The following is a 13,944-nucleotide window of genomic DNA, read 5'->3' as shown; positions in this document are numbered from 1 at the left end:
AGTGCACCATGTGCATTGGGAGTGATTATAAAAGAACTGTCCAAAGAAAGTGATCTAACCAGAGGAGGGGGAATAATGTGACAAGACTCCAAAGTCACATACGTACATCTATAAGTTTGGTCAGAGTGGTGAAGAACCAATGCTTGCTGAACACGGTGTTCCCGATACAATCTCCCGGCGCCTCCTCTTCATCCTCGCTGGTTGGAGGAGACGGGTTGCGATCCATGTGATCGGCTTGTTTTGTACTGGAATCCTGGTCTTTCTTCTCTGAAAAGAAAGAAACAACTTTTCTATACAAAAAAAAAAAACTCTGTTCTGTTGAAAGGTCATCTCCTCCCAAATCTGATATTTTTACTTTACATCGCAGAGGACAAGCTGATCCAGATACACAACACAGCATTAGGGAGGATGACCTGTGACCATAAAAACACACAACCTGGCACCGCTTATATGGCCTTAAACTTTATGCAGATGAAATACATATACAGGAGCTAGTTTACCACCTGTCAATGGCTTGGAATTTCTGTCAACCAAGTCCTGAGACTTGCATAGACCTTCCAGAGAGCAAAGCCAGCGACCTGACTTTTCTCTGCTGCAGCCAAGCAATATGGCTTGGTCACAGCCCCACCCACAGCCGGTGATTGGACAGCAGCAGCAGATCCCTTTGCTCACGCTGCTCTCTCCTCCTGCTAGCATTTTCCTGGTTGTAGCAGATTCTGATTGCCTCCAGTTGACCCTCTCCTAGTATAAGTGCTACCGTACAAGGAATGACAGAGGTTGGTACCCCATTTAGGTACTTATACATGTTGAAAAATACATTTAAAGCAGTATTAAACCCAAAATGTCATATATTGCAGTTACCAATCATTACATGCCACCTCGCAAGGCGTTTAACTCGCAGGCCAGCCCCCATCCGGTGGGGCTAAGTCGCGGCCGAGCTGGAGCGGAGGTCTGTGTGCGCTCACTGACCAGACTGGGGTGACCACTGGATTTACATTAGCCAGCCCGTCGCCCAGTCCGGCAGTTGATTGTAGATCTCACAGGAAAAATCCAGGAGAAAAAAAATTTCTATCTAAAAAGAAAAAATGTGCCAGGATCAGAGATACCAGCAAGGAACTAGGTCCTTACTCCTAACCGGGCAGAAAAAAACTGAGTACCTATAGCAGAGAGAGGGAGTATATCCCCTGGGACTGCCTATAGGCATAGCCAGACTTTTTTTCTGCCTAGTGCCCAACTCCTGTAGGGGGCAGTATAACCCAATGGTTAAGAATATCAGGAGCTGTGTCCATCAATGAACGAAAGAGAAAAACTGTTTTTTTTTTTTCCTTTATCCACTTTAGCCCCGGAGGATTTGGCTGCTAAAAGACCAGGGGGTATTTTGCGATTCGGCACTGCGTGACTTTAACGGACAATTGCGCGGTCGTGCGACGCTGTACCTAAACTAATTTGACGTCCTTTTTTTCCCACAAACAGAGCTTTCTTTTGGTGGTATTTGATCACCTGTGCGATTTTTTGATCATGCGCTATAAACAAAAAAAAGAGCGTCAATTTTGCAAAAATAACAATATTTTTAACATTTTTTTTATATGAAATTCCCCCCCAAAAAAATGTAAAAATCAAAATTTTTTAACATTTTCGGCCAATTTGTTTTATGTTACATATGTTTGGTTAAAAAAAAAATTGCAAAAAGCGTATTTTGATTGGTTTGCGCAAAAATGGATTTTTGTAAGATCTTACCGTAAAATCCTTTTCTCTTAAGCTCATTGACAGACGTAGTCTTCTTGATTCTCAAGAGCTGGGTTATGTTGTCTCCGCAGGAGTAGGACTAGGCAGAAAGACAAAACGTTCTGGCTCCACCTTAGGGGCAGTCCCTGAGGGTATATCCTCCCTCTCTCTGCTACAGGGAATCAGTTCTGTTCTAAAGCAGTAACAGAGAATTTAACCCAACCCAACTCAATGATAGAGGGGCGGGTACTACGTCTGTCAATGAGCTTAAGAGAAAAGGATTTTACGGTAAGATCTTACAAAAATCCATTTTTCTCTATCGCTCATTGACAGGCGTAGTCTTCTTGATTCTCAAGAGCTGGGACATCCAGAAGCAGTGCCACAAATGAGGGGTGGGATTGACAAAAATCAAAATCCAATCTAGAAGGCCCAACCGGTGCCAAACTAGAAGTTTTAAAGGCTCATTATAAACAAAGAATGAGACTCAAATGAAAATTTCCAACGGAAAAAAACCCTCGAGGTAGACCACTGGTCTCCTCAAATGGCGGCCTGCAAAACCTTGCGGCCAAACGAGGCATCAGACGATGCCATTACATCAACTTTATAATGTTTTGTAAAGGTATGCACCGACGACCAGGTAGCCGCCTTGCACACCTGGACCACTGACGCCTGATGGCGAAAGGCCCATGACGCACTAAGTGCCCGAGTGGAGTGCGCCTTAACAGGGAACGGGGGCTCCCGACCCTTAATAGAATAAGCCTGTACCACCGTCTGTCTGATCCATTTGGAAATGGTCGCGGCAGATGCAGGCAACCCCTTTTTGGGTCCATCCGGGATCACAAAAAGTGAATCCGTCTTGCGAAACGAGTCTGTCGTTTTCAAGTATACCCTGATCGCCCGGACCACATCCAAGGAGTGTAAAGCAAACTCCCGAGGATGACTGGGCTTAGGACACAGGGAAGGTAATACAATTTCTTCATTCAGATGAAATTCTGAAACCACTTTTGGTAGGAAGGATGGATTCGGACGAAGAACCACCTTATCTCTATGAACCACCAGATATGGGGAACGACAAGATAAAGCGGCCAGTTCTGACACCCTGCGTGCAGAAGTGATAGCCACCAAGAAGGCCACCTTCTGGGACAACGTAGGTAGAGGAATCTCCCTAATATCTTCAAAGGGAGGTTTCTGAAGAACCGACAATACTAAATTAAGATCTCAGGGTGGTAACGGCGCGCGCACTGGCGGAGCCAGATGTCGCACCCCCTGGATGAAATTCCGCACCAAGGAATGAGTAGCCAAAGGCTTCTGAAAGAAGATAGCTAATGCTGAGACCTGACCCTTGATAGTACTCAAGGCCAGTTTTTGCTCAACCCCTTGTTGCAGAAAAGCTAATATTCGACTAACCGAATAAGACCGTGGACGGAACCCCAGAGGTTCACACCATGCAATGTAGGACTTCCATGTACGATGATAAGTCTTTCTGGAAGTCGCTTTCCTTGCTTCAACTAGAGTAGGAATAACTGAAGCTGACAAACCTTTGTCCTTCAGCACCTGGGTTTCAATAGCCAGGCCGTTAAAGCCAGCGATCGTAAAGCAGGATGGAAGATCGGTCCCTGAGACAATAGGTCCTCCCTGAGAGGAAGTCTCCACGGGACGTCCGCCACCAGTCTGACCACGTCGGCGTACCAAGCTCGACGAGGCTAGTCCGGAGCCACCAGGATTACTGGAATTCCTTCCTCCTCTATTCTGCGAAGAAGTCTTGGCAGTAACCCGAGAGGAGGGAAGGCATATATTAGCTGGTATTGCCCCCACGGGGTGATCAATGCGTCTGCGGTCTCTGCTAGAGGATCGCGGGAGCGAGCCACGAATCTCTGTACTTTCCTGTTGAATCGTGATGCCAACAGATCCACATCCGGGGTGCCCCACCGTAGGCACAACTGGTGGAAAACTTCTGGATGGAGGGACCATTCCCCCTGATCCAGAGTCTGACGGCTGAGATAATCTGCCTGCCAATTCTCCACCCCCGGAATGAACACCGCAGAGATAGCTGGAACAAATCGTTCCGCCCAGCGAAGAATGCAAGCCACTTCTTTGGCCGCTCGGACACTCTTGGTGCCCCCCTGGTGATTGACATAAGCCACGGCCGTGGCATTGTCCGACTGGATCCGAACCGGGCTGCCCTGGAGCTGCTCGGTCCAGTGAATCAGACAAAGTCTGATCGCTCTCAGTTCCAATACATTTATCGGTAACCTGGATTCTTCCGGGGACCAAAGTCCCTGGACAGATAACTGACCGAGAATTCCTCCCCATCCGGATAGACTGGCATCCGTGGTCACTATCGTCCAATATATTGGCAGAAATGACTTTCCCTGGCTGAGCATCGGAGACCGAAGCCACCAGACCAGAGACTCTCTGGTCTGTTTGCTCAATCGGATCTGATTGTCCAGGGATTCCGGATTCCGATTCCATCTGAGAAGAATCTCTTGCTGAAGAATTCGGGTATGGGAAGGAAGCCACCATCAACCCCAGAACCCTCATGCAAGTCCGAAGGGAAGACCAGCTGTTGGATAGTAACAACTGGACTGCTGATTGAATCTTTCGGAGTTTCCCTACCGGAAGAAAAACTCTTGTCCTGACTGTGTCTAGAATTAGACCCAGATATTCGAGCCTCTGGGTGGGAACCAGAAATGACTTTTGCTGGTTCACCAGCCACCCGAATTCCTGTAAAGAAATCATAGTAATTTCTATGTTTTGTAGCAAGGTCTGAGGAGACTCTGCATGAAGCAGAAGATCGTCTAGGTAACCAAGAATCGATATGCCTCTTTGGCGCAGTAGTGCCAACATTGGGGCCAACACCTTCGTGAAGACCCGAGGAGCCGTGGCGAGACCGAAAGGTAACGCCACAAACTGATAGTGGTTCTCTTCTACGGAAAAGCGTAGAAACCGCTGATGTCCTGCGAAAATGGGAATGTGAAGATATGCGTCCTTGATGTCTATGGACGCTAGGACATCCCCTGGATGCAGGAAGGCTGCTACTGTGCGAATGGACTCCATTCTGAATTTTCTTATGTTGACAAAAGAATTGAGTGCCCTTAAGTCCAGAATTGGACGCACTTTGCCCTCTTTCCTGGGTATTGTAAATAGGTTTGAATAAAACCCTTGAAAACGTTCTGTCCAAGGAACGTGGACTACCACTCCTTGTTGTAGTAAATCCGTGACTGCTCTCCGCAGATCTTCTAAACGATCCGGGGATAGTCGAATATTGGAAGGGAAGAATCGCGCCGGTGGGAGAGATCGAAACTCGATCTTGTACCCTGACCTTATGACTTCGCAAACCCACTTGTCCGGGATTCTGGAAAGCCATGGATCCGGGAACCGGCGAAGACGTCCCCCCACCCCAGTTATGGGTGGGGGCGCACCTTCAGGCTTTGGACGATTTATCTTCAGGTCTGGAGGGGGCGGGCTTTTGCTTGCCCGACCAACGACCCCTGACGCCTCCTGAAGGAGCTTTGGAGGACTTAATTTTTTCACCCGCGGGACGAAAAAACCTCTTGTGAGCAGAAAAAGAAGGCCCTCGTCTTTGACGAGTTCCTTTACCTTTAAAATTTTGTGGTAAAAAGGTGCTCTTTCCACCCGTGAGATCCTTAATGATCTCATCTAAGTTGGCTCCAAATAGACGCTCTCCTAAAAAGGGGATATTAGCCAATGCTTTTTTGGAACCTTGGTCGGCTAACCAACCTTTTAGCCACAGTGTACGCCTGAGAACCACTGCTGAGACTGATGCTCGCGCCAATAATGGAGTGGCGTCTAACGCCGCATCACACACAAACTGTAACGCCTGTATCATTTGTTCCAACATATCTGATACCGCCTGAGGGACCTCTTCTAAGTCCCGGCGTAACCACTTGGTCCATTCAGTTACAGCCTGCGAAACCAGACCAATACCTATTATAGGTCTGAAAGCTGATCCAATCAAGGTAAACATGGTGCGAGACATAGCTTCTATCTTGCGATCCACTGGATCTTTAAAAGACGGAGCGTCTTCTAGAGGAATAACCGTGGCTTTATTCAATCTAGCAATTGGTGAATCCACCACAGGTGGTTCTGTCCATTTTTTAATGAGAGTTTCCTCAAACGGATAACGCCTGTTAATGAGTTTAGAAATAGTAAAAATGCGTTTTGGCAGACGCCATTCTTCTTCGATTGGATTGCCAAAACATGTGGGCAATGGAAAAACCTTCGCCACTTTGATGCATTTTTTAGTCCCAAAAGGGATTTCAGTTTCAGCTATTTCCGACGGAATACCCTGTAACCTTAAGGTTTCTTGAACAGATACAATGAGTGCGTTTACCAACGCTTCCTCTCTGGCTATGGCTGATGCCGAAACATCCTCCTCACTGTCTGAAGAGACAGCACCCGAGACACCAATCCCAGATGAAGTACCTGCAACTGCAGAAATAGGCTCAGAGTCTGAATCCGAGGTTTCAGATAATAAGGGGTTAAGCGGGGGTCGCTTTCTTGCGCCCTGTCCCTGACAAGCCACTTCCACCCGGGACACAAAAGTTTCCATAATAGCTGACAAAGATTCAATCGTCAGTGGGGTGCTGGAGGATCCTGCAGACCCCTCGAGGGGATCCGGAGGAGATACATGAGTGGCAGGGTCCATGTTAATTCAGGACACCTTTGCCAGAAAAAAAAAAAAAAAAAACTTTTTCCTTTTTTTTTTTTTATGTGTCTCCCCCTAGCGCAATAGCGCCCCTCAGAGTACCTGCTTCTCGATCCCCACAGAGAGAGAGAGAGACCCCCAAGGCTCACCAACCGATGCAGTGAAGTTTCCACCAACTGCAGTCAGCGTCTGTCTTTTACAGACTGGAAGGAGCTGTTGCTTTTTCCCGGGTAGAAGGACGTGGCTCCGCCCCCTGTGTACGCCTTCCGGCGTTCCCAGCTCTCCACGAGGTAGCTGGGCTCATGAAACATGGCCGCCCCCATACAAGAGACATAAGACTCCAAAAACATGGCGGCCGGCGTGACCTGAGGACATACATGCACTTGGTCTACGGCAAAATGGCGGCGGACCGCCGAAATCGTTTTCCCAGCACATCCACCTGCATCTCTGCTAAGTGGCGATATATTGATCTACAGGAGATATACTACAACTAAGGTAGGATTATACCTCCTATGTCTGCTGTAATATTACAGTCTGCTGGGTAGAGTGTTAGCTCTCAAACCAAGTCCACTTCCCACAAACACATACTGTATTTACAAGGGGGACTTCTTAGTGTCAGATATATACTGACCATGTATGGAGGGGCCCATAATTCATACTGCCTCATAATGAGGAAAGAAAAAAGGGAACGTTTACTCACCATACCAAACCGACAGGCACCCTCTCTTCACAATACCCTCTCCACCGGGGTGGGGGGTTGTGGACCACTCCGGACGCCTCGACTCTCTGGTTCCTGGCGTCCAAGCGAGACTTTTAACTCGCAAGGTCAGTCCCTTCACTGGGACTCCGTCGCGGCCGACCCAGCGCGGAGCTCTGGTCTGCACGCGCTCGTAGGCAGAAACTGGGGTGACCACGGGATCTCAACATCCAGCCCGTCGCCCGGCCCCGCATACTTACTTGAATGTGTCGCGGCCGACCAAGCGCAATGCAATGATCTGCGCGCACTCGTAGGCCGGCTGGGGTGACCACAAGTGTCGCCCAGTCCGGCGTTTTTGCTTGAAGATCTCACAGGAAAAAAAACACTGGAGAAAAACTACCTAAAAAATGTCTTTTCTAAAGAAAAAAATCTTGCCAGGACCAAAAGATCCCAGCAAGGAACTTAGGTCCTTACTCCTGACTAGACAGAAAAAAACTGATTCCCTGTAGCAGAGAGAGGGAGGATATACCCTCAGGGACTGCCCCTAAGGTGGAGCCAGAACGTTTTGTCTTTCTGCCTAGTCCTACTCCTGCGGAGACAACATAACCCAGCTCTTGAGAATCAAGAAGACTACGTCTGTCAATGAGCGATAGAGAAAAGTTATCGCGTTTACTAACAAAGGGAAAGATTTTTGTCGTTATTTTTTTAACGCGTAATGGCAGTGATCTGCGATTTTTTTGCGGTACTGCGACATTGCGACGGACAGATCGGACCCTTGACTGACATTTTTGACACTTTTGGGGTTACCAGTGACATATCTATAGTAATCAGTGCTATACATATGCACTGTTACTGTAAAAATACACTGGCAGTGAAGGGGTTAACTTTATTTGAGAGGGAGGGGTGGTGTGTGTCCCTAGGGGCGTGATTCTAACTGTGATTGGCTGTGGCTTGAGGTGTAGGAACAATGATCAACGGTTCTACATAGTAGAACCGTTTGATCACTGTTTCTACACCGGGGAGAATGATAGGCGGCTTGTTTACATTAGCCGCCTGACTTTCTCCCTCTCCCCCGACGATCGCCGAGTGACTGGCGGACATCGGGTCCGCCGGTCACACGCGCGGGGGGGGGGGGGGGGGGTCCGTGACCGAGCGGGAGCGCGCCTCTGGCGGCGCGCGCTCGCTCCCCAGAGCCTCACAGGCTAGCGACGTAGACCTACGTCGCTCTGCCTGTGAGGGGCTGACTGTAAATATACTGTGAGCAGTCCGCAAGTGGTTATTTAGCAAAAAATAAAAAACCCAGTGGTGATTAAATATCACCAAAAAAAAGCTCTATTTACGTTTAAAAAAACTGTTCCATGACTAAGCAATTGTCATTCAAAGTGTGACAGCACTGAAAGCTTTAAATTGGCCTGGGCAGGAAGGGTGTAAGAGTGCCCAGTAGACAAGTGGTTAAATAGTAATAAAAATTACTAGAAACTGTATACTGTAGGCTACGGAGGAAGCCTATTGGAGGGCGCAACGTGTCTAGAAGGGAGGAGCCGAGCCTGTGACATCACGCTGCCACTGCTGTGTATGAGGAGAGCGGTGAGCCAGCTGATGTAGATTTGCTACAAGCACTCTTTACGGTTTTATCTTGTAAGTGTATTCCATTGGGTGTTTTAATAAATAGTCAAAACAGTAAAGGACTATGAGGCTCTGAGGTAGAGGCTAAGCCTCGAGACGCGCAAGCCTTCAAGCTCCAGAGGATGATACACACTTTGGTTCTGATGCTGATGGCAACACATTCATTTAATATGCTTGTATCAAGAATTTGTTTGCGAGTATCCTTACACCTTTTAATAATAAAATCTTTGTGGAGGATAATGCACTAGGCCGGTGCGCCCTTGTGTTTGTTTTTCGATTTTAGTGGTCTCAAACTATCCTGGTCTTGAAAGGGGCTGCAAGGCCGAAGCATTCAAGAGCAGCCAAGTAGAAGGTCTTCAATAGCCACAAGGGTGTGGCTGGATGTGGTTGGAAGATTATCTCTTAGAGCGCAGGAGATAGGTGCTTTGCGCCAACTTTTTTTGGTTTGGTAAAGGACTATGTATCTGCCTCTTTATGTTCCTATGGTCCGGTTGTTGAACGTGATCATAAGGGTGAGAGATAACCGAGACTCAAGAGGAAAGAAAGCAGTTCTCCCCAGGAGCAGAGTGATATTTGATGACTGCCTGATTATGTAAATTGGAGGCAGTTCTCTGTCTACTGGGACAACCTGGAAGGTCCCCAGAGTAATCCGAGGAACGTAAAAATCATTAAAGTCCAGTATGTCTCCAAAGCACTTGAAACAAAGTCTGAGAAATGAGGCCAACGCGTTTTGAAGGTCAGAAACCCCCCTTTATCAGAGATTGGATTCTGGTTGTAAGAGTGAAAACTGGACAATAAAGCTGCAATTAAAATGATAGGCATCGTGGTAAAATTGGTCACCAGTAAAGTAGCCAGACCGACAACCCATTTCACGAAAATATGGTCTACGCTTCGGGGGGCCAGAAGCCCCCTTCTTCAGGGCTCAAATTCTTTTTGCAAGTAGAGTAAATACTGGACAGAAAGCTTCCATTTTATATGATAGGCGTTGTGGTAATCTGGGTCACCAGTAAGGTAGCCAGACTAACAACCCAGATCACCAAAAGGAGGCCATTGTGCTTTGGGGGCCAGAAATTCCCCTTCATCAGGGCTCAGATTCGGCTTGTGAATAGAGGGAATACTGGACAAAGATCAGCAATATGAAATGATAGGTGTATCCTTTTATATTGCAGCTTCTTGTCCAGTATTTCCTCTATTTACAAGCAGAATCTGAGCCCTGATGAAGGGGGATTTCTGGCCCTCAAAGCACAATGGCCTCGTTTTAGTGATATGGGTTGTAAGTTTGGCTACCTTACTGGTGACCCATATCACCACGACGCCTAGCATATAAAATGGAAACTTTTGGTCTAGTATTCAATTTGCTAATAGAATTTGAGCCCTGATGAAGGGGGATTTCTGGTCCCCCAAAACACATTGGCCTCATTTTTTTTTTTTACTTCATGTCCCATGTAATGGAGACTTGGAGTCCTTTCACATGAGCGGTGCGCTCGGCGGACTCAGTTTTTCTCAGCGGGGATCGATCCGCTGATCCCCGCTGAGCAGGCAGATGACAGCTCCGCCCCCGTTTACTTTGCAGAGACGGAGCTGACAGAGCCCCGCTCTCCTCTATGGGAGATCCGATGAAAACGGACCGCCTGTCCATTTTCATCTGATTCTTGAGACGGATGGAGAATAGGGTTTCCATCCATCTGGATTTCACAGACAGGATTGGATCGGATAGCAGTGGGTGTCAGCGGACATGTCTACGCTGACATCCGCTGCCCCATAGGGGTGCATGGAGAATCCAATCAGTTCCGACTGAAAAACTGACAGGCGGACCGGATCGGAAAGCCCGTATGAAAGGGGCCTTACTGGACTTTTATGGGACTTCGAACGCTCTCATCTTGATTACATTCATCTAGTTAATTACACACCCAGCTACCTGTAACACATCTCCGATATCAGATAAAGGTAAGTGAATACCTTATATTTATTTCATGACATTTCAGACTGGATGAGTAATCTGTACATAAATATAATAAAAAACAATTCAATAACATAACAAACCAAAAGATAAGTAACAATAGAAAAAATTATATTTATACTGCCTCCCCTCCACACTGGTAGCATTATATAAATTGAAAAGAGTTTGACCATCCAGCATTCGCAGAAAAACAAACGGAACGACAAGTCCACTTTCCCAACGGGTCGGCTACAATTCAAGGTAGGCTGCTCAGAAACTAAAAATCATTTAACAATATCCTATAAGGGATTATAAAATATTTTTACCAATCTTTTATAGGATGTATCCAAACCCAAGAACAAAAAATGTAATCCTGATGGTTACCCGACATTAGATTAGGTGGCTGCATTAGTTTCTTTTTTTTTTCTAATACACTATGTGTATATCCTAGTGATTCTACACACTATATTACCAAAAGTATTGGGACGCCTGCCTTTACACGCACACAAACTTTAATGGCATCCCAGTCTTAGTCCGTAGGGTTCAATATTGAGTTGCCCACCCTTTGCAGCTATAACAGCTTCAACTCTTCTGGGAAGGCTGTCCACAAGGTTTAGGAGTGTCTCTATGGGAATGTTTGACCATTCTTCCAGAAGCGCATTTGTGAGGTCAGGTACTGATGTTGGATAAGAAGGCCCGGCTCGCAGTCTCCGCTCAAATTCATCCCAAAGGTGTTCTACTATCAGGTTGAGGTCAGGACTCTGTGCAGGCCAGTCAAGTTCTTCTGCCCCAAAGTCGCTCATCCATGTCTTTTTTTGGACCTTGTTTTGTGCACTGGGGCATGCTCTGTCCATCGGACGATGCTAGTGGCACTGGCTGGGTGACAGCAGTGATTAGGAGGGCAATCAAGGGGTTAACTGTGTGAGGCTGGTTTCACATGGGCGATCCAATCAGGTCTGCGTCTGTCAGTTTTTCAGGCGGACCAATCAGACCATCCATTGTTCTCACAGAACCATCCGGTCTGCCAAAAGCATTGTATGACAGTCAGATAGAAACAGACAGGCAGTCCGTTCCCAGCCAACTGCCCCATAGAGAACAGCAGGCTGTGGTCTGCATAGTGCAGCGGACACGGACCTTTCATGCGCCTGCTCAGCGTAGGTCAGTAGAGATCCCCTGCTAAGCAGGCGGAGGCGCTTTACAGAGTCCACCCCGTGTGAAACGGCTCCTACAGGTATATGTGTGCTGCTTTTACTCACTGATCACCTTGCTGGTTCTCGCCTGGCCTTCAGTTCTGAATGGTAACTGAAAGCAGGGAGGAATCCAGCCAGAATCTGTGTGTTGTGTCTACCAACCTATAGATCTCTGTGCTTTGATTGCCGATCATTGTAGGCACCCCTGCCAGTGGTAAATGGTTTGTCTCATCTTAAACTGATTTGTCTGCAAGAGAGCTTGCTCTTTTGAAGAACAACAAACTTACTGGTCGGATCACCAACTAAATAAAAGAAAGAAAGCCTAAAAAAAGAAAACTAATGCAGCCATCACATCTAAGGGACTTTCACACGGGCTTTCCGATCAGTTTTTAGGTGGATCTGATCAGATGCTCCATGCACCTCTATAGGGCAGCGGATGTCAGTGGTGACATGTCCGCTGACACCTGCTGCTATCCGATCCGGTCCGTGAAATCCAGATGGATGGAAACCCTATTTTCCATCCGTCTGGAGGATCGGATCAGATGAAAACGGACAGAGGAGAGCGGGGATCTGACAGCTCCGTCTCTGTAAAGTAAGCGGAGACGGACCTGTCATCCACCTGCTCAGCGGGGATTGGAGGATTGATCCCCGCTGAGCAAAACGGAGTCCATCGGGCAGTAAACCCCTGTGAAAGGGGCCTAGGAATTGGTAAGCGGCAATATAATAAAATGTTTGCTTTTGGGTTTCATACCACTTTATTGCTATAAGAGTTTGCAACTGGAAAACGTATTATCAGCTAAACCTTGTGCTCTCCTAGAAGGACTACGGAACACCTTTTTATGATGAAGGTCGTGTTCTGCGCTTTGTTACTGGCTGTGGATCTACATTTGGCTGAAAACTACGCCATTCGCCAACAGGACAGTGAGTATGATGATGAAGGTAAGATCTGGATAGGAAAATGAACTAAACATTGTATTAAAGTATAAACAAAAGGAAAAACTTTTTTTTTTTGCATTTTGGATAGAACAAGGGAGGGTTATAACCCGTCAGTTTTTTTTTTCACTATCTGTGTCCCATTGCAGAGATTTTCCTTCACTTCCTGTCCCATAGCCAAACAGGAAATGAGTGGAAATCCATGCAAATTAAAGTGATTGTAAAGTCTCTTTTTTTTTTTGTTTTTTTAATAACAATCATGTTATACTTACCTGCTCTGTGCAGTTGGTTTTGCACACAGCGGCCCGGATCCTCCTTTTCTTGGGCCCCTCTTCAGTGCTCCTGGCCCCTCCCTCCTGTTGAATGCCCCCACAGCAAGCAGCTTGCTATGGGGGCACCGATGGTTGTTGTTAATACATTGATGGTTGTTGTCAATACAACAGCACACAGGCATTTTAGACAATACTGCACTTCCAACCTTGTGGGAATATTTTGGGGAAGATCCTTTTCTGTTATCCCAGCACGACTCCTGGGCACAAAGCCAGCTCCAAAAAAAACTTTGGTGGGGGAAGAACCTAAAGCGGAGCTCCACCCAAAAGGGGAAGCTCCGCTTGTTTGCTTCCTACCCCCCCCCCCCCGCTGCCACATTTGGCATCTTTCAGCTTCACGCATGCGCAGTAGGGATTTGGCTATGAAACCGCAAGTTTCCCTTACAAAAAAAGGCTTCACAACATATGAAAATACACTCACAAGCAACATGTTTATACAGGCAGTAATTGCAGAAAGGACGTCGTCCGATGACAAAGTCAGAAATGACGAAACGCGTCAGACCGTGAACCTACGGCGACCGGAAGTACGTGGGTGACACGAACGGACCTTTGGAAGGGACCTGACACCGACGTGGAGTGGGTGAGAGGGACCGGCATCGCCCGAGAAGTGTGCCCTGAGTACTATTTCTGCAATTACTGCCTGTTTATACATGTTGCTTGTGAGTGTATTTTTATATGTTGTGAAGTAAATAAATGTTAACGTTTCAAGACAATATCACACTAGTGCGGCCTTTATCTCTCCCTTGTTGCTGGGTATATGTGAAAATGTGTTGGTGGTCGTGAGGAAAAGGAGGGATTCATTACTAAAGGGCCACCTGGGGACTACTGCCCACGCT

At 47.1% G+C, this 13,944-nt stretch overlaps 1 protein-coding gene across 1 annotated transcript in view; it reads right to left on the bottom strand.

Moving 5' to 3' along the window:
• Nucleotides 1-13,944, bottom strand: part of LOC309543688 (protein saal1-like) — a gene marked incomplete at its 3' end in the record, with an annotated part of 90,111 nt that overhangs the window by 4,143 nt on the left and 72,024 nt on the right. The window contains exon 2 of the mRNA XM_082276139.1: nt 107-267. Coding sequence (XP_082132265.1) covers nt 107-267 — 161 coding nt within the window. The remainder of the gene's footprint in view (nt 1-106; nt 268-13,944) is intronic.

The sequence above is a fragment of the Pelophylax lessonae genome, assembly GCF_965119305.1.
Source record: "Pelophylax lessonae genome assembly, contig: HAP1_SCAFFOLD_300, whole genome shotgun sequence".
NCBI classification, from domain to species: Eukaryota; Metazoa; Chordata; class Amphibia; order Anura; family Ranidae; genus Pelophylax; species Pelophylax lessonae.
Note: the sequence above shows the minus strand (reverse complement) of the source record. Positions and strands in the feature narration are given on the sequence as shown.